This window comes from Microtus oregoni, unplaced genomic scaffold (assembly GCF_018167655.1).
Source record: "Microtus oregoni isolate MIOR12 unplaced genomic scaffold, Mior012 000148F_ref0000004, whole genome shotgun sequence".
Taxonomy (NCBI): Eukaryota; Metazoa; Chordata; class Mammalia; order Rodentia; family Cricetidae; genus Microtus; species Microtus oregoni.
This window is the reverse complement of record NW_024544798.1, coordinates 247,966-272,395: the sequence shown is the minus strand read 5'-3', so window position 1 is coordinate 272,395 and position 24,430 is coordinate 247,966. Positions and strand designations below refer to the sequence as shown.

General features: G+C 50.7%; 1 protein-coding gene across 1 annotated transcript; it reads left to right on the top strand.

The window, feature by feature from the left end:
• Positions 1-16,120: 16,120 nt before the first annotated feature.
• On the top strand, positions 16,121-23,624 carry LOC121444922 (C-X-C motif chemokine 14). The gene is made up of 4 exons (XM_041646869.1): positions 16,121-16,405; positions 16,570-16,675; positions 19,858-19,971; positions 22,533-23,624. Exons 1-4 carry the CDS (start codon positions 16,342-16,344, stop codon positions 22,546-22,548), a joined length of 300 nt encoding a protein of 99 aa, XP_041502803.1. The 5' UTR covers positions 16,121-16,341; the 3' UTR covers positions 22,549-23,624.
• Positions 23,625-24,430: the final 806 nt, after the last annotated feature.

The following is a 24,430-nucleotide window of genomic DNA, read 5'->3' as shown; positions in this document are numbered from 1 at the left end:
CATTAAAGATCTTTATGTTCTGTCTCACTGAGGTCCCTCCAGCTCTGTGACTACAAGATATTAAGTGGGACCCATCCAGACAAGCCATCTGTCGTGAACTGTGGGAAGACATTGGCCAGGCACTGTGACTGCAGGCTGTTCTGACCCTGGCCTCCCTATTCCTTGGGTTTGGGGACTGGCTACCCCCCCTTACTGGTGAAGGTAACACTGAGTTACTAGCCTTGGTTCTTCAGTGCTAAAGAGTGTTTGCACCTGCCTATCTGGACACACCAGGCACCTGGCCCATGCCAGGGCAAAGCAAAGCCCTGCCTGCCTTTTTGTTTACTTGGTTTTATGGTTTACTTGTTCATTCAGATGGATACATATATGTGCAGAACATCTACTGCAGTTACAAGGCCAGATTCTGGAGACTGACAGCCTGGGGTAGACCACATGCAAGGCCCCTGAGTACAGTTCAAGTCAAAGAAGATAGTTGGCATCTAGCAAGGAAGGACTCAGTCTGTCATGGCTGTGGGCTTTGTTTCCTGCCCTTTGCATATAACTTTCTATTCTGCCTGTGCACATCTGCTTGTCTCTCCAGTGGTATGAAGCAGGCAGGGAGTGGGGCATCAGCCAACAACTCCAGCCCTGTGATTTGCGAACCCTAAGCTTCCCTCAAGTGTACAGCTGAAGAGGTTGGTGGTGCCCAGGCACCAAGCCATGCAGGACTGAGGAGACCTCATCCCGAAGTCCCCAGAACCATCAGCGTCATATTCTTAGGTGTCCTAGTTTGCTCTGTGCTGCTGTAATAAAACACGGTGGCCAAAAATAACTTGTTAAGGGTTAATTTGGCTTATGCTTTCTGGTCATAGTTCATTATTGAGGGAAGCCAAGGCAGGAACCTGAAGTCAAGAACTAAGACAGAGACCATACAGGAATGTTCTTGGCTTGCTCCAGGTTCACATTCTGCTGCCTTTCATATATAGCCCAAGTCCACCTGTCTAGGGATGGTATTATAGACCAAGCCCTCTAGACCAATTAGCAATCAAGAAAACGCCCCACAGACACGACCACAGACTAACTTGAGGGAGACCTTTTCCCAGTTGTGCCAAGGTGGCAACCAAGATTAACCACCACTCTAAGGGTAGCCTTTTCTTCTCCTTCCAGTGAGTAAGCTGGGGAAGCCGTGTCCAGTCCCTAAGCTAGAGGACCCTGCTTCCGACACACAGGTCCTGAGGCATGCAGGAAATTGGCTGTTGTCACCACTCAAATCCTCCAACCTCAGGACATTGGCTCCCCAAGCTGTGAGCAGAGGCACAGGGAGGGGCCATCTGAGCACGTGACCAAAGGCAGTGCCCGGCCTGCACAGAGGCTGCCCCTCTGCATCAGGATTTCCACTCTGCCCCAGAGCTGAAGGGGAGAATGGGCTCCTCAAAGTCCGTGTGGTAATTGCAGGAGGCACTAAGCCTAGTGAGGCGAGCCTCTGCCTGAAGTCATCCACCTCGCTCTCCTAACAGCAGCTTCACAGAGCATCCCAGAGTAGCCAGGGGCTAGATGGTGCTGTGGAGGGCGGAGAGCTTGTGTCTAGAATTCCCAAAAGGGACATGGCCTCTGGACACGTAAGGGGCAGGGGCCAAGAGAGTAAAACACCCCACGCCATAGTGTGGGGCACTAAGAGCACTCTTCCTTGAAGCCTATTTGACTTAATCAGGAGAGAACCAAGGAAAATGACTGCATGCAAGATCCCACAGGTCCCTCTGGGTTTCCTCCGTCCCGTGTTTCACGCTTCCCCATAGCCTCTTGCTGCCGGGCCTGTCTAGACAGACAGTGGTGTCTAAAGTTGTGTGACTGAATAACCAAAGGACTAGCGCTCCTCTGGGACCTGGATCTTTACCTGGAAAATGGCACGTAAGGGTGCAATGACTGCAAAGCTCAGCTGAGAGCGAACAGTACTTTACAACAAGAGTAAACAGTCGAAGCAATAACCAAACACACCCCCGGGACTCGAAAGCTCCAGGGGAAAGAGATGACCAAGCTATCAGTACACAAGCTCTCTACGGGGAACTGGGTGGAGACAAAGCCGCTTGGAGGCTGGTCTCTTCCTTGGGACTTCAAAAGCCCATACCCCACCCCTACAGCAAAATCCAGCAAAGGATGTGGAACATCTGCTTTCCCCTTGGCCTGCTGGTGGGCACATGGGTGGGGAAGGGTCCATGTCACTCAGTCTTCTCTGTCTCTGCAGCAGCATGCAGAGCAGCGTGTGAAGATAAACACGCAGCTCACCCCACCGTGTGAAAGCAGACCAGGCTCTACCCACACAGTAGGGGCTCACACTATTGACTGTGGGCTCTGGCTGGGTACCAGCTACTGTGAGGAGATAGGAGGTTTAAAAACTGATGCCTGGCCTGAGCTGGAAGGAAGATCCATGCCTACCATGTGCTAAGTGGCAGGTACTGCACGAGGGAGTTGATGTTGATGACATCCCTCACAATACACCGACGAGGTGCTTTGCAAAATGCAGAGACCAAAGCCAAGAAACACCAAAACCCAGGGCCATTGAAATTGAGGGTCGTGAACAGGTGAGATATTCAAACTGAGATCCTCTGGCCTTACTTGGGGTCCCAGGAAGCTGAAACTGCAATGCCTTTTGGCTGGCCAGGCCGTGATATGGGTGACAATGGGGGACGGAGAGGTTGCAGAAGGCAGAAGTTATGGTGAACAGTCTTGCTGAGCAGCTCACTGGCTCTAAAGCCCTACAGAAGGTTCTCGGGGTAACAAAGGGATGGGACCAACTAAACAGAGCTGGAAACCTGGAGATGGAGAAAAATCTTCAAATGCTGTTTGACCCTGGAGTTCCAGTCAACCCAACATTCCTTCCATAGGAGCCCCCTTGGGTTCCAAGGTACAACCCTCAAGTATGACTGCAGTTGTCAGGGCCAGAGACTGGGCCCTGGTAGCCCCAACAAGCTGATTCAGCCACTGGTCTTCAACATACCAGTGAAAGACATCAAATAACAATGAAAAGGACAGGGGGAAATCTAGTCTGCATGGCCACACTTGAGAGAACCAAGAGCTCAACACCCTTCTCCCCATCCAAGTCCATCATCTGGGCTCCGACATAAGATTTAGGTTGAAACAAAGAGCAGGAAACACTGGGCTGGTGAGCTGGCTCAGCAGGAAAAGGGACTTGCTGCCAAACCTGCTGATATGAGTTCGATCCCTGGGACCCACATGGTGGAAGGAGAGACTATGACTTCCACATGTTGAGTTATAGACATGGGTAAACACATAAATGTGAGGGGGGAACCAAAGCAAGTGTTAGTAACGAAGCAGTTCTTAACCAGATGCCATGGTCCCCAGGCTCATCTGCTCTGTCTCTGCTCTGGTGTCTCCAGCTAAGTGGGCTGACAAGTTGTCAGACTCTGTGAAGTCTTTCCAGGAGAAAGCTAGCTCCCCTTCTGGCTAATACCAGGCTCCCATCGGGAGATTCCTAGGGCCATTCGCATGGGAGGTCTATTGTTTTCAAAGCCCACCAGGCAAAGAGAGGGGCATGAGTGTCTCTTCAGAATATCGTTGGGATTTCTTCTAGGACTCAACACAAGAACCAGCACCGTGCTCCAGCCTTGGGAGCTGCGAGCAGCCCCCCGAGAATGTGGGGACAGGCCTTGCCCAACCTGGAGCAAGAAGACAATATTGCTCATCTACTTCCCAGCAGGTTCCAGTTGGAATGTTCCACCAATCACCAGCATGGCCCTGGAGCTGTGAAAGCCTGGACACATCCTTCCTACCTTATTAGTTTAACCTATTTTCAATCAACCAAGTGCCAAAGACAAGTCCCCGGCATGAGAAGCTGTACTGAGGCCAGCATAGGTATCCTTGACAACTCAACACAACACGGTGACGAACTGAGCCCCAAGGAACATGCGGAAAGACAAATGGATTTTTTTTTCCCCTTTCAGATATGTCATGGCAGGGACAAACAGGAACAGGCTCTTCCCAAGGTTCTTGCCATGTTCTGACTTCCCACAAAGTTTCTGAAGTTTCACAAGTTTCCTGAGAGGACATCCCCATCCTTCCTGGGCAAGCCTGGGGCTGCACCTTCTCTGTCACAGCTCCCTGCACAGGGACAGGCCAAGGAGACACCAAGAAATGCCGGCTGGATGAAAAGAGCAGAGGGAGGCACACACAGACACGGATGGACGGACACACACACACACACCTCCTTCTTAAACACACCTGGGCCTTGCTCTCTCTCACCCGCAAACAGCACCAAAGTTTCTGCCTAGTTACCTCCCCTACCTCAGAACTACCAAGTGTTCTTCCCTCTCCTGTTAAAACCAAGTTGTTTAATATTTTAACTCCTTTACACCTCAAACAGCGTGATCAAAAATGGCCTTGGGCAAGTCACCTGCTTTCTGCCTTCAGACTTTCGACTGGCAAGCTGGGGCTCCTGGCCCTTTGGCCCACAGTGCTGGGCACGGCCTTCAGATTTACTACTGGCAAGCTGGGGCTCCTGGCACTCTGGCCCATGGTGCTGGGCACTGTGCTGACAGGTTTTGTATGTGATACCTCCTCCTCCTCCACAGACCTATTCTTTTCAAACACAGAGTGAGTCATAGAAACACAAAATAATCCAACAAAGTCACACAGGTAGTTAAGTAGCCCTGGATTTCAGCCCCCTGCCAAGTGTACCCAACTCCAGCACTCCATCAAAGGTAGCAGAATCCTGCAAAAGCTACCCACGTGGGAATCTGGGGGCTGAAATCTCTTAGGGTACCCACTGGGCAGAGGAGAAGGGAAAGCCAGTTCTGGGGTCATCGCTGCTGTTACCCCGGTTCTGTATTTGACCCCCAAGGGTCACTAAGGAAGAAGAGGTCTTCGCTAACACATGACGTGTGAGGTTCTGCTAGCTCAGCAGCTCCTCCAGGGTAAGAACCTCCTCACCTACTTTAAAGAACAGTGTGGGAAGGTGACAAACGGAGATCATGGTCAAGACAAGGTGGCTGGCCACCCTGCTATCCAGGTCACGAACCCTTGAGCAGATGTGGTCGTGTGAGGGCCTGCATTCATGAACTCGGTCTCGCAAATCAGGAAAGAGACCACTCAGATGATGGAGATAACAGGGGGCACCTGACTGACAGTTGCAGATGGTGAGTTCTTAGACCAGGCCCTGAGGCCCTCAAAGACACCCCCCAAAAGGGACAGGGACACAGCTTTGCTGATAAGCCTTGCCAACATTTTTCTCTCCCCAGACTTCCCCTTAGTCGCTTAGCCCATGAGTGAATTCATGGATCTCTGTGCTCAAGTTCAACAGCTGTAATTTGCAAGGAGTTAATTACCTTCAGACTTTGATCTGGTGGCATTTCATCTCTATGGTTACCAACCTCATATAAACAGTTATCACTTGTCTCTTTCTCACACAATATTCTCCAAAAAAAAAAAAAATACCCCTAGGGCTCATGGAAATCAAATATAGAGAATGTTCATGGACTCTTTTAAATGTTTTATGTTAAATGTCTCTAAATTACAAAAATAGAGAAAATTGAGCAACTATTGGTCATAAATAATAAATCAAGGACTGTGAAAGTCTGCTTTTCAGCCCAACCTTCCAGTGCATAGGCTCCTATGTGAGGTAAGTGTGGAGGGGATAAGGGATTGGATGCGTGATGGGCAAGGTGTCCTAAAAGCATGTCCAGCCCTGACTATGTTCACCCTCAGTGACCAGAGTGCGGAGCACTGGTGCTAAGAGGACCCTAGGGTAGGGATCACATAGTTGATTGTAAGGCCTCGTGTTGCACGAATAAATGGATAATAACAATGACAGATAACAGGACACCATGTGTGCCATTGCTACACTGGACACTTTATAAGTAATTCTTCATGTTACCCTCACAGCATTTCTACGAGCTGAATGGGATTAATGCATAACTTGTAAATGAACAAGCAGAGGTTCAGAAAGGTCATACACCTAAGAGTCAGGGCTCACACCCAGGCCTGTCTCCATGCGGTGCTCCTGTTTCCTCTGACCCTCTTCCACAATCACCAAGTAGCAACCTAGCACGTGATAATGTCAAGTCTGCTTAGCCAAACTGGAGTAATCAATGTGAGAGATAACTGTTTTGCTAACCTACTGGGTGGAGGGGTCTCCTTGGACAGATGATCTCTGATCAGCAGTGTCCCTCTTACTGTACCTCTGGAAAATAGCACAGATTCCCTGTCCACTGGTAAACTTCCAACACAGGACCCATGTCACACAATTTCAAAGGTATGCAATGGGGTTCTACTTGCTTTCTGTCACTGGGATAAATACCATGACCAAAAGCGACTTTGTGAATAAAAGAATTATTTTAGCTTACGGGTACAGTCCATCACTGAGCATAGCCAAGGACGGCAGTTAAAGCAGAACCTACCTAGGGAATGCTGCTCACTACCTTGCTCCCAGGCTTGTGCTCAGCTACCTTCCTTATATAGCTCAGACTCACCTGCCTAAGGATGGTACCACCCACAGTGGGCTGAATGTTCTACCTCAGTTAGCAATCAAGAAGATGCCACACAGACATGACCACGGGTAAATCTGGTAGAAGCAGTTTTTCAATTGAGAGTCCCTCTTCCTAGACGCTTCAAGGTGACAACCAAGATCAGCAGCCATCACACATGACACAAATTTCACTGCTGGATAGTGATGGCTCACATCTTTAATCCCAGCATTTGGGAGACAGAGGCAGGCAGATCTCTGTGAGTTCAAGGCCAACTTGGTCTACAGAGCCAGTTCCAGGACAGCCAGGGCTGTTACACAGAGAAACCCTATTTTGAAAGGAAAAAAGGGGGGATTTATTTCAACCCCCAAACTTAAACCCACTAAGCTGAGGCTCACACATATTTCACAAAGCCTGCCTCTTACCCCAGGGTCCTGCTAATAGGAATTACACAGAAGTAGGAGGTCTTGTGAAATGATACATACCAAAAGAAAGATGGGTAGAGGGGGGGGTTGTGACATCAGACTATAATTACCAAAAGCCCCTTCATACGGGGACAGCCTGGGTCAGATCATGAAGGGACAGGAGGTTCCACGGTGCCCTGTCTTCCATGTTTCTATACTGGGATCAGAGGGACTGGCTTGGTTTGGGGTTTTGTTTCACTGTTTTGTTTTGTTTTGTTTTTTGTTTGTTTTTGCTAATTTTGGCTTGTTTGTTTCCTGTTTGTTGGTTTAAGTAATAAGAGTTGCAATGGCCACAAGAACTACATCCGATTTTCCAGAATGATTAAGTAAATGATCCTGGTACCAGCACTCAAGACTGCTGCCAAGACCTTCTTGTTGTCCACCTGTCCTTGCAAATCAAGCAATATCTCCAGGGTCATAACCCACATCTAACTTCTAGCTCTTGCCTCCACTGTTCTGCCCTATAGATTCTTCTCACCCACTCTCCTCTACCCGTGGAGGTACCACCTGTCCTTAAAAGTCAGCCACAGCTACCTGCTCAGGACTACTCTCCTGAACCTATAACTAGAACCCACGCTATCGCTCCAGGCTGCAGGCCCAGGATCCCTTTCCCTGGTAGATCTCCAGTGAGCTGCTGGCCTGCAGCCTTGCAACCCAACACTCAATCCATCCCCTATGCCAGGAAAAGAATGGCAGCCTTGTCGTCACGCATGCTTCTTGCCCGCTTCCAGTGGGGTTCTGCATGCCTTCGCTGCTTTTTCTTCCTGTTTGGAATAAACACATTTCGTCTCTAAAAACGTTTTCAAGAGTTATGCCAAGGGTTGAATCTTCAAAGAGAAAATCGCAGAATATCGTGAAATGCCTGTTAATCCAACACACCCAACACGTGTAACCTCAGCTTCTGCCTTTGCCCTCTGACCCTGAGCTACCAGCTGAGGCATGCAGACTAAGGCCTGCACCAACTTGAAGTAGAGGCCCCTACCTTTGCAGAGGGGCCGGGCTCAGCATTTCTCCCTCCCGCCCCGGCTCTCAGTATCCACATCTGGTTCCCCTTCAGCACAAATGTCACAATGGACAGATCTTGCACTTGGAGGATTTATGGATTCTTGCCGCCCCTCTTGCTTTTGATATGATTCCATTATGTGCTTAAAGTCTAGGCTGTGCTCTTGGCTCCCGCAAGCTGTTTATGACAATTCTTTTATGGCCTTAAATTGCTCCCTGTTAAGAACCTGGTCGTGTCAGAAGCAGTGAGTAGTCACTAAGACACAAAATTGCAACATCTCTCCCCAGCCTGAGAAGTTTTCTTCATCTGAGATTAGTGGAGGCTAACATTCACCAGGCAGGTAAATCCTCAGAGCTATGCCTTTGACCCCTCTCTCCCACCTGGGGAGCCAAAGGCTGATTTCAATGTAAATTCATCACCATCCCTCACCCCCAACCATCATTTCTTCTCTCCCACTAGGCTCCTGGCTCGAATAGTAGACATTCCAGGCGGAAGAGCCCTAACCAGAAAGCACCAATGTCACAAATGCCTCACTCTTAATAAAAGAAATTTCTGTGCCTGCATTATATTTTTCAAGAAAGGGCCAAGAATTTCAAGAAAAGGAGACCAACTGTTAAGCTGTCAGTGAGATTTCTCCTGCCTCCCCACCCTCTCTGCCAGTTTTCCACCACCGGACAGCCAGAGTTCTTCCTACAGGGCTTATGAGGAGAACCCAGCCCTCTTGCCTGGAATTCGCTGTTGGGTCCTGGTGGTCAGGGCTGAAGCAGGAGCTTCACAGCAGTCCAGGCCTTGGCCAGCAGAGTGGTTAGTCCTTGAGATTGTGCACTTAGGTGACTCTTAACCCTTAGAGTATAAACTGTCTGATGCTCTGAATAAAACTGGTTATTGCATGAGACTTTAGTCTGCCCATTTTTAGGGCCCACTCTGCCAGGTTCATGCTGCTAACTAGAGCGTAAACAGGCACCTACTATGTGCCAGGTCCTATGCTTATATTAGGATGTTGTGGAATGTTCCTGTACACTGTGTAAATTATGCTCTGATTGGTTTAATAAATAAGCTGACTGACCATTTGCCGGGTGGGATAAGGTTAGGCGGAAAGGCCAAACTGAGAATGATGGGGAAAAGAAGGGCAGAGTCAAGGGAGATGCCAGTCAGCCAGCCACCAAACAAGCAGGATGGGTAGAAAATGAGGTAACAAGCCTTGAGCCATGTGGCAAAACATAGATAGAAATATGGGTTAATTTAAATGTGTTAGCTAGTAATAAGCCTGAGCTATTGATAGAGCATTATAAGCAATATTAAGCCTCTGTGTGGTTGGTAATTTGGGAAGCAGCTGCCAGGTATTTGGGACCAAGTGGCTTCAAGACAGGAAACTTCCACTTACATTTAAACAAGAAAGCCGCAAAGCAACTCGTGTCACTAAATGCTCAGTCCATGGAGGGGGAGATTCTGAAGGGCAACAGGAATGAACAGTCAAGGGGCTAGAGGAGCTGCCTGCACACAGTCAGCTCCAAGGCTTTAAGCTGGGACAGAGTTTTCAAAACACCAAAGAACGCATGAGGTGGTTAGAGGCAGGGTGGCAGTGCAGACCTGTGAGGGCCATCGCCAGACACCGGGATGTTAGGAGAGGACTTGGCAGGGCCACCATGCCATGCCACCATGAAGCTGTGCCACCATGAAGTCCATCCGCCAAGAGGGACCCAAAGCAGCGCATTGAAGCAGACGTAGCCACATGGGGTAGACTGTGCAAAGCGGAGGTGATTCTGAAGACAGAGCCTGAGCCTCAAAAGTGGCACTGTCCACCAAAGGCTCTCCTCTCTTGCAACATCTGCCACAAAGCCTCACATGCCTGTTGCCAGTGCCCAGGAGTGGCCGAGTGGTTTACTGAGCACAGAGCTCCTGGGTTTCAGAGATAAGATCACTCTCACAAATTCTGTGACACCCAACCTCCTGCCTCTCAGAGAAGGACTTCTCGGTCCCTTTCTCTGCCACCTTCCATATAGAGCTTGCTACTTCGAGTCACTTGTCAGCTTAACACAAAGATGCCCTTTCCCTGCAGGTGCGGCCATGCAGCATCCCAGACCCTGCAATCGGGATCTTCAGACCAGCACCCTGTTCCCGTCATCTCTGACATAAGCTTCTCAATCTTCCGTAGCTGATCAGGCCAACACAGCCAGGACTGTCTCTGAAGGGCAGGTCTCTCTGTTAAATATTTTTAAATATTCTGTAGCTTTAGCTCTCCTGGAACTTGCTATGTACACCAGGCTGGTCACAGACTCACAGAGATCCACCTGTCTCTGCCTTCCAAGTGCTGGGATTAAAGGCGTGTCCCACCACCACCACCCACTTTATTACAGATTTGCTTAAAGTTTTCTCAAGTGAATGAGGTGACATCATGCTGTAATATAAATATTTCCCAAAACCTGAAGTTCATCGATGGTCCCACCACCATGTTTCCTTCAAACAATGCTCTTTAAACTTTGTGGTTCCTTCCTGGAGAGGGTACAGGTGGAAATCCCATAACACCACGCCATTACTGTGGTTTACTTTGGCCACTAGTAAAGACACATGCGTTTGTGAATTGTTTGGAAATTACTTCTCCTGAAATCACCCTTTGTTCCTTTACAGGTGAAGGCCTTCACTGAAAACATTTTTCTGTATTAAGATAAAAGAACGCCTATTGGCTGCTAAATAAACAGCAGAATAAATGCTACTCACTGACAAGTCTTATTTGCTTCCAGCATCTTCTCTCATTTGGGGTGTATCCTTCAGCATGGCCCGCTACCTGTCTGAATGTAATAACCCCTCTGCTGTCACAGGATGTAATCCAAATCCACCTGGCTGTCCCCAGAACCATTCCCTCCAGTTATAAGTTGTTCAGGAAATCTAAACTTCCCCAGTATAAAGAACAATCTAGAAGCTGTCCTCAAAGACCTCAGCCCTTTATACCCTCCATCTAGGGGACTAGTACCAAAGGCCTGTGGTTAGAGGAGCCAGCAAAGAAGGTGTACCCCACCTGGCATTCCACAGGCTGGCGTCACACTCAGAAGGAGACACACAGGCCACCAGGCAAAGGAGGAACTGCCGAGTGGAAAGTGACTGTCTTCATTTAATCTCTGTTAGTGACTAAACACTGACCACAGCCTACTTGTAGGGGGAGAAGGCTTAGATGGGTTACACATCTGGGTCATAGTCCAGCATGAAGGGGGAATCAGGGCAGGAAACCAAGGCTGGAACTGAAGCATAGACCATGGAGGAGTGCTCCTCGTGGCTTGCTCAGCCTGCTTTCCTATGCAGGACCACCAGCCCAGAGACAGTACTGCCCATAGGTGGCTAGATTCTACCACATCAATCATTAATCAAGAAAATGTCTCACAGACTTACCCACAGGCCAGTCTCTGGAGGCAATTTCTCAGTTGAGGTTCCCTCTTCCCAGAAGACTCCAGCTTGTATCATCTTGACAAAAATTCCAACCAACACAGGTACCCACCAGACTTACACTCTGTCGGTGGGAGCAGGCAGAAGCAAGTACGAGACCCACCGTGTCGTGAGTGTTGCTGAAGCTTGGGATTTTGCCTTCACCTAAACATGCAGGGAGAAGACACAGAAACCGGATCCTGGCTAACACCACTGTCCTTTTCAACCTTGTGTGAAAGGCTACTCCCTTCCTAGGCCTCAGTTTCCCTGTGTTCAATCAGGGTAGAAGAGACCTGCCCCCCTCCTGGTGCTTGATTCTAGAATTCCTGTCACATCAGAGCGGGGGGAGGGGGAGAGAAAGAGAGAGAGAGAGAGAGAGAGAGAGAGAGAGAGAGAGAAGTCCTCATCTTCTAGTTCCTGGGGCTGGAAGGTAGCTGTGCCCCATCCCCACCTCCCAGCAGATAGAGCAGTAGTGATACCTGGGTGCAGAGCCCTGACCTCCAGGAAAACACCCCATTCCTCCCCGCAGCCACTGCTGTTTTGAAACAAATGTTGGAGACAGAACCGAATTTCTCCAGACCTTGGGTTGCCACAAACACCCTTTCCCTCCTCCAGTGCATGCGTGTAAACACACATTCTTATGCACAGCCTCATGCCCTGCACAGACTAGAGTCAGCAATGTTCTCAAGGGTCCTAAGCTATTGCCTAAAGCATGCTTCTATTTAACCAATGGACACAGAATGAGGCTGCAGTGGTTACTTTTCTATTGTGATAAAAAAAAAAAAACCACCATAACCAAGACGATTTATACAAGGAAGAGTTTACTTGGCTTACCGCTCCACAGGGATAACAGTCTGACGTGGCAGAGATGCACCGCAGCAAGCCACAGACTTGGCGTCAGAAGAAGAGGACTCATAGCAAGCCACAGACTTGGCGGCAGAGAACTCATAGCTTGCATGGCGAGCACATAGCAGAAAGAACTCACAGGAAATTGACCAAGGCTTTCGAAAACCCCAAAACCTGCCCCCCAGTGACGCGGTGACATAATTCCTTCAGCGAGGCCACTCCTCCTAAACCTACTCAAGCGCCACTAACTAAGCTCCCTAAGGACGCTGAGGATGGAGGTGGCTTAGAAACTGAGGATGGAGATGACCTAGACACTCCCCTTCAGGACCCTCCCCCCCACCCCCGCATGAACATGAAAGCAGCACACTCTGCCATGGTAGTGTACAATGTACCTAAAGTGATCATGGCACGGGAGCCTCTGCTGCTGGGCTGCCCGAGTGCTTGGGTCTGAAGCGTGGACTTGCGCACGGAAGATGAGAGGTGCTGGGAAGAGCAAGTGCCGTGGGCAAGAGGATTAGCGAGCAAAAATTCCCCAGCTAGGACCATTGCATGCCAGAAAGATAAATCAAGGCGGGGTCACAAGCATGGTCAGTGGGTGGCTGGCCAGCGCTGGCCACTGGGGGTGCGTACTGTGGGGCATTCACCCAAGGTTCTGGATGAGATCAGGAGCCAGGGAAGGACTTGCAGCAGGGGTACCCCATGGAGATTGTCATGTGAGGGGTAGGAATGGTCTTCCCTATCTGCCTCCTTATTATCATCATCCTTCATAGCCAGCCCAGTGGTCCCTCCATCCGGAAAACCCATCCCTACCTCTGCCCAGGATCACATCACACAACACCAGCTTCTTCCTGCCATCTACCTCTGAGGAATTTTCACACTTATCCACTATTATGGTGGCCCCATCCATCCTCCCCTGGGAACGGGTGCACATCCTTGCTCATTGTAAGTTCCCAGTGAGTGCATAGATCCTGGCCCCCAGCAGGTGTTTTGTGAGTGGAAAAAGAAAAGGATGGGCAAATCCCCTGGATGAGGAGTGTTTCCTCCCTGTGATGGCTATTCTTACTTGTCAACTTGACTACGTGTGAAAGTAACTAAAAACTCCGAGTCACTGGGGCACACCTGTGAGGGATTTTTAGTTAACTGAATCATTTGTGGTAGGAAGACCTATCTTAAATCCAGATCATCTGAGATCAAAAGATCGTCCCTAAATCTGGCCACACCTCTCATAGCAGCCTGTATTAAGGACATGGAGGAAAGCAGCTTTTGCTTTCGGCCTGCTTGCCCTCATTCTCTCCGGCAAGTTCATCTACCCTGTTGCTGGGGCATTCCTTCACTGGCATTAGAGCCTACTTCTAGAGTATACTGGAGACCAGCTGAAACACCCAGCCCCATGGGCTGAACAACTACTGGACTCTCGTGCTTTCCACTGGGAGACGGTCATTGTTGGATTAGCTCGGAAACAGCATGTAAGACACTCTAATAGATCCTTGTTTAACATACACAGATTCCTTCTATCAGTTCTGTTCCCCTAGAGAGCCCTGACTAATCCACTCCCTCACTGAGTCCCTGCTTCTACTCTTTCTCTCTTCATGTCCCCACACTATGTCTACACCTCCTGTAGAACCAGCTGCCAACGGCGGTGGTCATGCTTATGCACACACGCACATCAGACTGTCCTCTAAGTGATGGGCATACGTGTTGCCCAGAGGGCAGACTTCCTTAAAGCAGGTGGTATTACTGGGCAAAGGACTTCCCTCTTTGTACCCACATAAACCTGTCTCCACTCCCTACTCAAAGCCCCCTAGTTTGAGCTCAGTAGAAAGTCCATATCCTGAGGCAACTTGGGAGGCAAGATCCCTCCTTTTCCCAGCTGAGCAATGTCACACACAGACCGGGTGGCAGAAGGGACAGCACCCTTGTGTATGCCCTGTCTCCAAGAGAGCTCATGCAGAAAGGATACAATGTATGCGTTTTGCAAACCAAAGATCAGTAAATACAGACTAGGATATACTCCTGGAGGCAAAGGCTGCACCTCTGACCTCTAGTCTAGCCCTGGAAGCTGAGAAACTTTGTCCCGTATTTTCAGGGTCTATTAATCTCAACACTGAGTCGGTGAATTGGCTCAGCAGGAAAGCATCTGTTGCCAAGTCTGCTAACCCAAGTTTAATCCCTGGGACGCACAAGGTAGAAGGAGGGAACTAACTTCCATAGGTTGCCTTCTGACCTCTGCATATGAACCAAATAGCACATGTGTGTCACGCACACACACTTAAATGTAAGAAAAATACAAAAATGAGCTCTGTGCATATAAGCTTTAGAGCTGTCAGATCTCAACATATTATTGAGCCAATATAGTAGCACTAAATTTTCAGTAGTAAAAATACTTTACATATTCTGATAAGGTGTGGTAGTTAAGAAATTCCCTTTGCAGGATTGAAGTGCGTGATTTTTTTAAGGAGTATGGCAATTGTGTACTTAAGCCTTGCAATGGGCATGTACCATGCTCAGTGGTTCTGTCTCTGAGAATTTGTCTGTTTTTGGAAGGCATCTCTCCAACTTCAATGGCAAGAATATTTGTCATGCAGCATAATGATGACAATACATGGTGGCAAACAGCCCAAGGGCCCAGCCAGGAGTGATCAACCAAATCAGTCATGCCATATCCGTATAATCGGGTATTTGGTATGCAAAGTAATAATGAAAAACAAAATTATCAAAAGGTCTGAAAGCTTGCTACTGCTGGGGACCATGTTAAACCCTTGACACAGCCATTCCTCTTCTTTCTGCTGGAAGTACCTTTATCCCATCTCACAGATGAGGAAAATTGAGGGCTAAAAGAGTAATTTGCCCAAAGTCACATGCAGAGCATCAGAGGTCAAAGGTAGAGCAAGCCACTATACCACATGGTTTCAAATGACACCGTTTTTTAAAGACCACAACAAGCAGGGCATCAAACCAGACACGCAGCTGGGTCTTAGCTGTGCATATGCATTCAAACCCCAAAGATAGTACAGTTTTCATCTTGGTATAGACCTCTGAATGGATAAAATTGCCCGTTTTTCTTATTTTTATGAAGTTGACCCATGCTGATATCCATGGGCGGGATAGAATTTCACCTACCACCATCTGATGCAGTGTATACAAGGTGGGGTAGCCTCCATCCAGGGACCAGATGCAGTGTGTATAAGGTGGGGTAGCCTCCATCCAGTGACCAGATGCAGTGTGTATAAGGTGGGGTAGCCTCCATCCAGTGACCAGGGCTCTACCTGGCTTCAAAGGTTCTTAAAATGCTTGTGATGAGTAGCCGGGTTCTCCATAGCCCCTGGACAGCCATACATGGACACCAAGCCACAGATCCCTTCTAGAAACTGTGTAGCCCCACACACACACACACACACTCACCCACACCGCTGCACCCAGTGACCCAATGATCAAAAGCTTCTACTACCTGTGACAAGCCTCTAACTACACCTGGCCTTGAGCTGCAGGCCCAACAGAGACCCACACCCCAGTGGGAAGGCCTCCTGGCACTCTCCCTTGGCACCTGTTGGAAGACTCTAGGATCTGAGCCAGACCTGGGATTCTCGGTGGCTTGGGACAGTAAACCTGTGTGGCCTGAGAAGTATCCACAGGAAACAAAACCAAGCTATGCACTCGCCTGGCCTCTCCAAGGCAGGACAGCGGCATCGACGCTTGGGTGATTAAGTGCATGATGGCGGGTGTATTGTGGAGCCAGAGGGTAGCGGATGTGAGTGTGTGCGTGTGCGCGCGTGGCTCTGAGTGTGCGCCCCTGTGATCGCGACGGGTCTGGAGCGGGCGGCTGGGCGGGCTGGGAGATCTCCTCCCCCCACCACATTGAGAAATCTCAGTGAGTCACCGAGTGGTTCTGCATATTAATGAGCTCGCTCTCGGAGAGGGCAGGAGCGAATTTAAAAGAGGCCAGGGTGGGCGGAGGGAAGCTGTGGGGAGATCGCAGCACCCAGCGCCAAGCGCAGCGCAGCAGCAGGAGCTCCCACCGACGGGCGCAGCTGGAGCGAGCAGTGCAGGGAGGCGTGCTCTAAGTCGAGAACCGAGCCGGGCGGCATCCCACAGCCGCAGCACCACAGACCGGCTCCCTCCTCGCGTCCCTGCTCCTCACCGCGCCCCTCAGGCCAACATGAGGCTCCTGGCGGCTGCGCTGCTCCTGCTGCTCCTGGCGCTGTGCGCCTCGCGCGTGGACGGTGAGTGCCGCGAGGGCCCTCGGTCGCGGTCCTGCCCCTTCGTAGGGAGCCCAAGCACCACTTAAACACCCTGGAACCCCGGGGGTCCCGGGCGGGCACTTTGGGCGGTCGCTGAGCTGAAGACCCCTCTGGCGACTCAGCAGCCTGGCCGCGCTCTCCCGCAGGATCCAAGTGCAAGTGTTCCCGGAAGGGGCCCAAGATCCGCTACAGCGACGTGAAGAAGCTGGAAATGAAGCCAAAGTACCCACACTGCGAGGAGAAGATGGTTATGTGAGTTCTGAGGGGGCATGTTCCGTGGCGGGGCTGGATCGGGCTAACACGCTCTTCTCTCTGCCTTTGCCCAGGCCCCGAGGAGCAGTTTGTCATCAATCGTCTGGCAAGTCCTCGGGACATTGCCCGACAGTCTGGAAAGGGGGTCTCTGGCGGGTCTCTCTGAGCCTGTCCTTGTTAGGACTCAAACTGACAGGCTGGGGGTTTCCTCTGGGCGAGCGGTTCTGGTGCTCCCTCTTAGGATATCTACACCAGATCCATTTGGGACACACACCCAGCGCTGCCTCCCTCTTACCGAAGAGAGAAGTAACAGACTTTTCAGTCAGGGGTTTGGCCACAGCGGTGGACAGTTTGGTGCTCTCCGGGCTTTCATTGTGAGAATGCGCCAGTCCCTTCCTCCAGCAGCCAGGCTCCTTGTGGGTCCGTGAGTGTGAACAGTGTTGGAGAAAGTGCTCTGCTGGGGTTAATGTGCCATGCCACCGCTGCAGCTGCTTGGTGGGGATGCCGGCAAAGTCTTTAAAACTAGGGCAGAGAGAGAACACTGCGTTTCCTGCTCCTCAGCCTTCCCAATTAACCACTTGAAGCCAGCGCTGCCGTTCCCCCATCAATACACTCTTGGCCAGGAAGGCAGCCCTTGGCAAAACAGCTCCCAAATATTTGCCATGGACCATTGGCCCCTCTTCCCCTCCCCCAGAAACAGGACACACTTTATTCTCAGTCTGGGCAAGTGCCTTCCACCGACTGCCCTTGCCGGCCCAGAGGCCTTCAGGCAGTGTCTGTGAAGGAAGGGCACACCCCCACCGGGCACCTCACAACTTCCACCCGCTGAAGTTAGGCTAATTCAGAAAGCCACAGGACCTGAACTGACCCGAGTCATGAGTTTCCAAATTAACCTCCTTATAGCGCCCCTTGTCTTGCAGGGCAGATAAAGGAAAATTACCCTTTTAAGAGTAGGCTGGCTCAGGGGCTAAAAGAAATGGCAGGCTTCACAGTATCTCGGAATTTCTAGTCTGGAGGTTCAAAAATGTTAAGAAGATTTCAAGCTGTCTCTCAGACCTCCAGGGGACAAAAACAATTTGGGGTGCATCAGCAACTCAAAGGGACAGACTTTGCCCCAGACAGGTTTGCTCCTTTCTTGACTAAACTCCGGGGGGGGGGGGGCAGAGAGAGAGAGAGAGAGACAGAGAACGCTGCCAAGCAAGCGTATAGACAGGCTTCATGTAGCCTTGGGAAAATTTGCAGGGACCTCATGAGACCAACACCTCTTCTGGGCCTCCCTCTCCACCCACCCTCGACAGCCTGAAGGCTCCTCGCCCTTCTGTCAGACAAGGGACCTGCACTTTTTGCCAAAACAGGTTTTCAGCCACAAAGGTTGATGGCAAGTTCTCCAGCTCCCCCTGAGTCTCCCAGAGACCCCGGCCGGGGTGGGGGGGTACTCAAAATATGGGAAAGCCTGGATTTCTTTTTTCAAAAAATATGTGTTTATAACTTGCAGGAGGGTTCATGCCTTCCACCAGGTGTGTCCCAGGAACCAAACACACCTCCAGGCTTGGTGGCAAGGACACTTACCTACTGAGCCATCTTGTCAGCCCAAGTCCAAGTTTTTGAAGGGCGATTTGTGTCATATGTCCATAGAGTTCTCATTCAAACCATTGGCCCCCAGAACTACTGCAACCCAGACATGGTTATTGGATCTTGAATCCCAGATTCTGCACCCTGTTGCTGATTTGAAGAACCACAGTAGTCTGAGCAGCTCTGGGGGTCGGGCCTGAGCTCTTTCTTGCTCTCTCTGACCTTCAGAAGAGGGATGCTCTGTCTGCACCTTGGCCTATGGAAAAGGAGCTTTTTACTTGAGATGGCCACTCAGAGCAACGGCAGCATTGTGGGTGTGGAGGAAATATGGGCACTAATTCTGCAGGAGGGCAGAGGTGTAGAGGGAGGGCCCCATGCTTGGAGCCTGCAAGAATCCACCTGTCTCCAGCGAAGCACGATCCAATTACCTGGTATTATCAAATGTCCGTCCTGATCTGAGATGAGGGAGAGCAGGAACCTGAAACAGCAGCGTTCCGTCCCCGTTCTGCTGGCAAGATTGTGTTCTGTCCCTACAGACTGGGAGGTTGTATTCATAACGACCCTACCCCCTTCTAGAATCTGGCCCATAAACTCTGACTCTTCTTCCCCTTAGGAACCATGTGGGGAACAATCTGACCTCCCTACACACCTGTGACCCCTCGGGAAGTCAGGTCTCCACTTTACATCTTCCAAGTGGACCCTCATTCTCAACCAGTCCCCTCCCAGAACTTCCTGTAACTCCCACCATCCCCCTAGTGACTGACTGAGTGAGGTGCTTCAGACCTGTCAGGCCTGAGCTCATACCTGAAGCGTGTCTTCCTCGGGGCTGCTTCATCTTTTCTGACTAATTAGTAATAACGGTGGTCACTGGACGCCCGCCAGGGACTGGGCACTGCGCATAGGTTATGCCTTTAGCTCCTTTAGTAACCCTGTGAGGTAGGTCCTTCTGTTGTACCTTTTGAGCAGACATACCACCGCTTACAGGGATCCAGACTCAGCTAGCTGTCTCAGTACCAGGTCCTGCTTCTCCCTTGCAGAGCTAGGCCACTGTAGGGCTGGAGCTTTGGCTAAGAGAAGCCCAGAGAAGGAAGGTTTTATCTTGCTGTCCCGGAACGAGAAAACTGCAACCTCACAGTCAAGCATCAACTGGGCTACCAGACCAACAAGGTCCCTTCTCCAGGAACAGCAACCGCCCAGCCCAGGGACAACTGCAGAGGGTTTGGGGGCTGGGGTTAAGAGTTAGAGTCTATGACACATGCAGGGCATGGCTCAGCCCCTCTGTAGAGTTCCTCGAATCCAAGGATGGTACTTGGCATGAGCACCTTCTAGCAACGGTTCTGTCTACCTCTGAACCACTGGAAGAGCTCCCCGAGAGCCTTGCTGGGGATCGCAGACTGCTGGATGCTGTTGGGGGTAGGGACTCCCCAGGGAAAAGTAATACTCACTTCATACAGGCTAACCCCATCATGGAGGCTGAGACACAAAACATTAAAAGGCTGACCTGGGGCTGAGCCCTTGAAATTTGAGGGAGGGGCGGGGCCACTCAGTGCTCCAGACCTGCAGACTGTTATTCAGATGTCTAACCCTGACCCCATCCTGCTGTGTTTCAGCATCACCACCAAGAGTATGTCCAGGTACCGGGGCCAGGAGCACTGTCTCCACCCTAAGCTGCAGAGCACCAAACGCTTCATCAAGTGGTACAATGCCTGGAACGAGAAGCGCAGGTACAGCCTCTCCTCTCACACCACACACACACTCCTTGCCCACCGCCTGCCCACCCCGCGCATCCCCCACCCATCCAGAAGAGCTTGGCTATTGGCTATGGCTTTCAGGATGAGAAGGGACCCACACACCATGTCATCTATTAGCCTCATCTAATGTGTGACACCCACAAAATAGCTGATGCTGTTCCCATCCCCCACTGATGGAGTGCTCACCACTTCCGCTCTCTGGACAGCTCTGAGCACTGCAGGTGTATCCCTTTGTGAACTAAAATCTACTTTCATTTCATAGTTCTTTGTGAACATTTTTATAAAGACTTGTTTTTAACCCTATGTATATGGGTATTAAGGCTGCAGGAATGTTTGTGTAATACCCTACATGCCTGGTGCCCAAGGACTTCAAATAAGATTCATCAGATACTGCAGTTACCTAAGGCTGTGGGCCTCCATGTGTGTGTCAGGTCCTCTGCAAGAGCACCAAAGCTTTGAGCTCTTCAGCCGTCGTCCCTCTGGGCCCTAACTTATGTTTTTTTATTTAAGTCACAAGAGCTGAACATGACCAGGTGAGCACCAAGGTGCCCCATACTCTGCTCTTCTCTGACGCCTTCTCAGGCAGATTCTGGGGCTGCTTGAGTTCAGCCCCTTCCAATCTGAGCCACTTTACCCAAATGGGGCAGAGGTTAAGACCATTGGTGCCTTGGGGCAGACACCTCTGCTGACTTGGAAGTTTCCCTATCATCAAAAGGGGGCTTCCTACTTCTACCTTGGGGTCCCCAGGTCTGGCCTTGGAAGGAGAGGTCCCTTCCCAACTCCTCTGTACCCCGTGACAATGAGTCTGACCTGGAGCAAGTCACTCCTCAGACCCCCCCCCCGCCCCGGCCTGTTCTCTTGTACCTTTACCTGCTAAACAAAGCTGGAGAAGGACACACACTTGGGTGACTTCCAAGGATCCCAGTATTTTGCCCTAAGAGGGGGCAACCAAGACCAGGTGGGGACAGGGTCTGACTTTCAGAGTACCTGGAAGTCAGGGCAAGATGCCAGGACCCTGTGGGGTGTTGGGTCTGGCACTGCCTTCCCAGTATGTGGCCCAGTGCCCCCCGGCCCCAGCCTTGTGACCAGCTCTCAGAGCTGACACCCCTGTTCAGCTTCTGCACCTGAATCCTTTCTTGCTCTCTCCAAAACTGCCTCATCTGCAATTGCCTGAAATAGAAAGTGGTGAAGCAAGCGTGTTCCCCACATATCTGATGGGAGCGCAGCCCTCTTTCTGGTCAGGGCATGCAGTTGACATGGCAAAAGCAGAACCTGCCCCACCCACCCACCCCCTGCCACCCTGTCACCCCCCAGGCCTGTGTCATCAAAAGCAGGATGACTGCAAGGTTAGCTTATGGAGGCTTGAGAAGTCTTGCCCAGACACCTGGAGACATTCCGACCAATCTTCTGCCCATCTTGTTTCTTCCTCCACATGGCGAGTCTTTGAAGAGGAGGCACCTGTGGGGATCCCAAAGCCCCACCCCCACCCCAAACCCACTGTTCTTCTTTTGCAAATTTCTCTCATGAAGGCCGTGAGAGCTCTCTGCTACTAGGCCTCTACCAATTTGCTACATCAAGAGTTCAGAACCGTTGTGGGGGGACAGGGGGTGCTATTTGCTTGTTTGCTTACTTGTTTGTTGACACAGGTCTCACATAGCCCAGGCTAGCATCCACTCAACCCCAAAGCAAAGGATGACTTTGAATCATTAGTCCTAATCCCTCTACCTCCCAAGTGTTGGGATTGCATGGTTACAAGCCCATGAGTTCTGAATTCATCCATGCCATAGGGCTCGGAGGCATCCGGAATAGGGAACCGCCACACCTGCCCTTTCCCTTCCCACCTTTTAACCCCTTTAAAGGGTTAAAAATGACTTAATGAATACAGATAATGTAGATAAAAGAACTGATCAAAGTCAGAGAGAGAGCAAACATACATGCTCAATAGCTCCGGATGGAGGAAAGAGAAGAATGCAGGGCAGGGCAGGGCCAGGCCCCTGGTCCATGGCACCAATAAATGAGCTCAGAGCCCCTTAGAGACCAGAATCTCTGGCTGTCACGAAAGGCGGCTGCATTCAGCATTTCTATTTTATTTATATGTGGGTATCTGTGTGGCCGTATGTCTGTGTGCCTTGTGAGTGCAGGTGCCTGGGGCAGCCAGAAGAGGGCTTTGGAGCTGGAGTTATAGGCATTGCACCTAATGTGGGTGCCAGGACATGAACTTGGGTCCTCTGGCAGAGCAGTGACGTATCTTGGGCACAATCTCTCCAGCCCCCAGGCCGTTATTTCCGTGCCTGATCAAGGGATTTCACTGGAAAGGGAGCAGTGAGCTGAGTGTGGAGTTCAGCCCGGAACTAGGACTATGGGCGTGAGGGAGCACACCCATCCTCGAGTGAACTTTGGCATTGGCTTCGATCACATCCTCAGAGCCCTCTCCCCTCTCCCGGCCCCAGGCCTGGGAGGAGGCCCACAGACGAACCCACTAGCAGCAGCTGTAAGTGGCCTGAGCCACTGACCACTCTGTCCTCTCTTCCTAGGGTCTACGAAGAATAGGGTGACCGATCTCGGGAGGAAAAATTCCAGGCCAGTTGAGAGACTTCAGCGGAGGACTTTGCAGATTAAAATAAAAGCCCTTTCTTTCTCAGACAAATTATATATTGCTACGAAGCTCTTCTTACCAGGGTCAGTTTTTACATTTTATAGCTGTGTGTGGAAGGTTTCCAGATGTGAGACCCAGCTCTCCCGAACTCCAGACTTCATCTCCAGCGGCTTTTTGCCGAAATGGGGAGGCAGGGCGGGGAGGGGGGCGAATAACTCTTTCCTTTGTAAAATAAGGGGTTTTGTATTTGTCCGTATGTGACAACACATCTGAGCTTTATGAGCGCCTGGAAGGGACAGTGAGCTTGGTTGAGGCATTTCATTGCACCATTGCTCCGGTCCAGGCTTGCGAAGCTTCCGCTCAGGGGGCCTGGCGCCTCGGCACAGCTGCCACGGGCTCTCCTGAGCTTATGACTGGTCAGGGTTTCCCTGTGACTTGACAGTGGCCCCTGTTGTAGGGCAACTGGGAGCAGGTCCTTCGACATCTGTGCCGCCAGGAACTCAATCTTGTTACCAGGATAAGCTTCATCCCTGCCCCCCACCCCAGTTCATGATCAGGCAAGCGATCCTTAAAGGAGCTGGGTCTTTCTTCCAACCTGAAGGTTTCTGCTGCTTTGGTAGTTGATGCTTCTGAAGTATGGGACGGTCCTGGCACTGTGAGAAAACAACCCAAGGAAGAAACGGAAAGATTCAGGGATATATGCACAACAAACAGCCGGAGCTACACCTCCTATTGGCAAAGGGGAACTTTCAAAGTTTTGTTTCTTCCCCGCACCCCAACAGAAAGCACACCCTCCTTCAGTGCAGATGCAAACAGGGCAGTCCTCTTTGGGAGCTAGGAGTTAGGATGATCCTGTGCCCTCTCCTGTGTACATACCACCTTCCGTGCGCCCTGCCGCACGTTGCCCTTCAGTAGAGGCCGCACTGGACGGCTGTTTCTCTGCTATGTAAATGCTGAGACCCTTGAGCTGCATGCAGGTTTCATGTTCTTTCTAAGATGAAAAAGAAAGTAATAAAATATATTTGAAGTTACCAAAATTCTAGACTCCTGGACTTTTTTTCCTCTCTAATTAAACCAGATAACAATAAAATGTTGGCCTCGCCCTGAATAAACGGGCACAAGTGTGTGGGAGAAAAGAGCAGAGCGGTGTGTCACAAACAATCTCGATGGAATGTGTGGGGTTGGTGCTGTTCGCGGGAGCTAAGGGGCCAGGCCTGGAGGCGAATGTTCCCCACACTCCGCTGCAGCAGGTTGGTGGGAACAGGCCGGTGGAGGCTTGCAGGACGGGGGAGTCCCAAGGATAAGGTGATTCAAGATGCCTTAGGGCCCTCAGCTCTGAGACCCCTGTGCAGGGGCAGGAGCTCCACTGAGAGACCGAGTGGGGTCTGATTCTGCTTCTGGGGGATGCCTGTGACTGCAAGGCACACCTGATAGTATCTCTGGGGACGCGGTGATGGAGGTAAAGCACTGAGACAGGTTCTAGGACTGGTGGCCTGTATCTTACTGAGTACAGCTCAGTCAGTCAGTCCCATCATCCTCTAGACTCACTGCTCAAGGGGAAAAGTCCTTAGACTAGGAACCTGGAGCCACACCCTTCACTTCTGCAGATGGTTTCAGGACACTGGCTCTGCTCACATTTATAAGGACATAAGAAAGTCCCCTCTACTGATGCGACCCACAGGATGATGTTGTGATCCTTCCTATCTCAGCCATGCTACCTCTCTGGCTCCAAGCTACCTCTCATGAGTTACTGGGCAATTAAGAAAGTTGCCCGAAGGAGCCCAACACCCTTATTACCACACTCTCCAGTGGCTGGATGGTCACCTTTCTGCTGAG

Excerpts from the sequence above, each read along its gene's own strand:
- LOC121444922 (XM_041646869.1), top strand. The coding sequence starts at position 16,342 with ATGAGGCTCCTGGCGGCTGCGCTGCTCCTGCTGCTCCTGGCGCTGTGC. Across the intron at positions 16,406-16,569 it reads GTGCGCCTCGCGCGTGGACG|GATCCAAGTGCAAGTGTTCC; the intron begins GTGAGTGCCGCG and ends GCTCTCCCGCAG. Across the intron at positions 16,676-19,857 it reads TGCGAGGAGAAGATGGTTAT|CATCACCACCAAGAGTATGT; the intron begins GTGAGTTCTGAG and ends GCTGTGTTTCAG.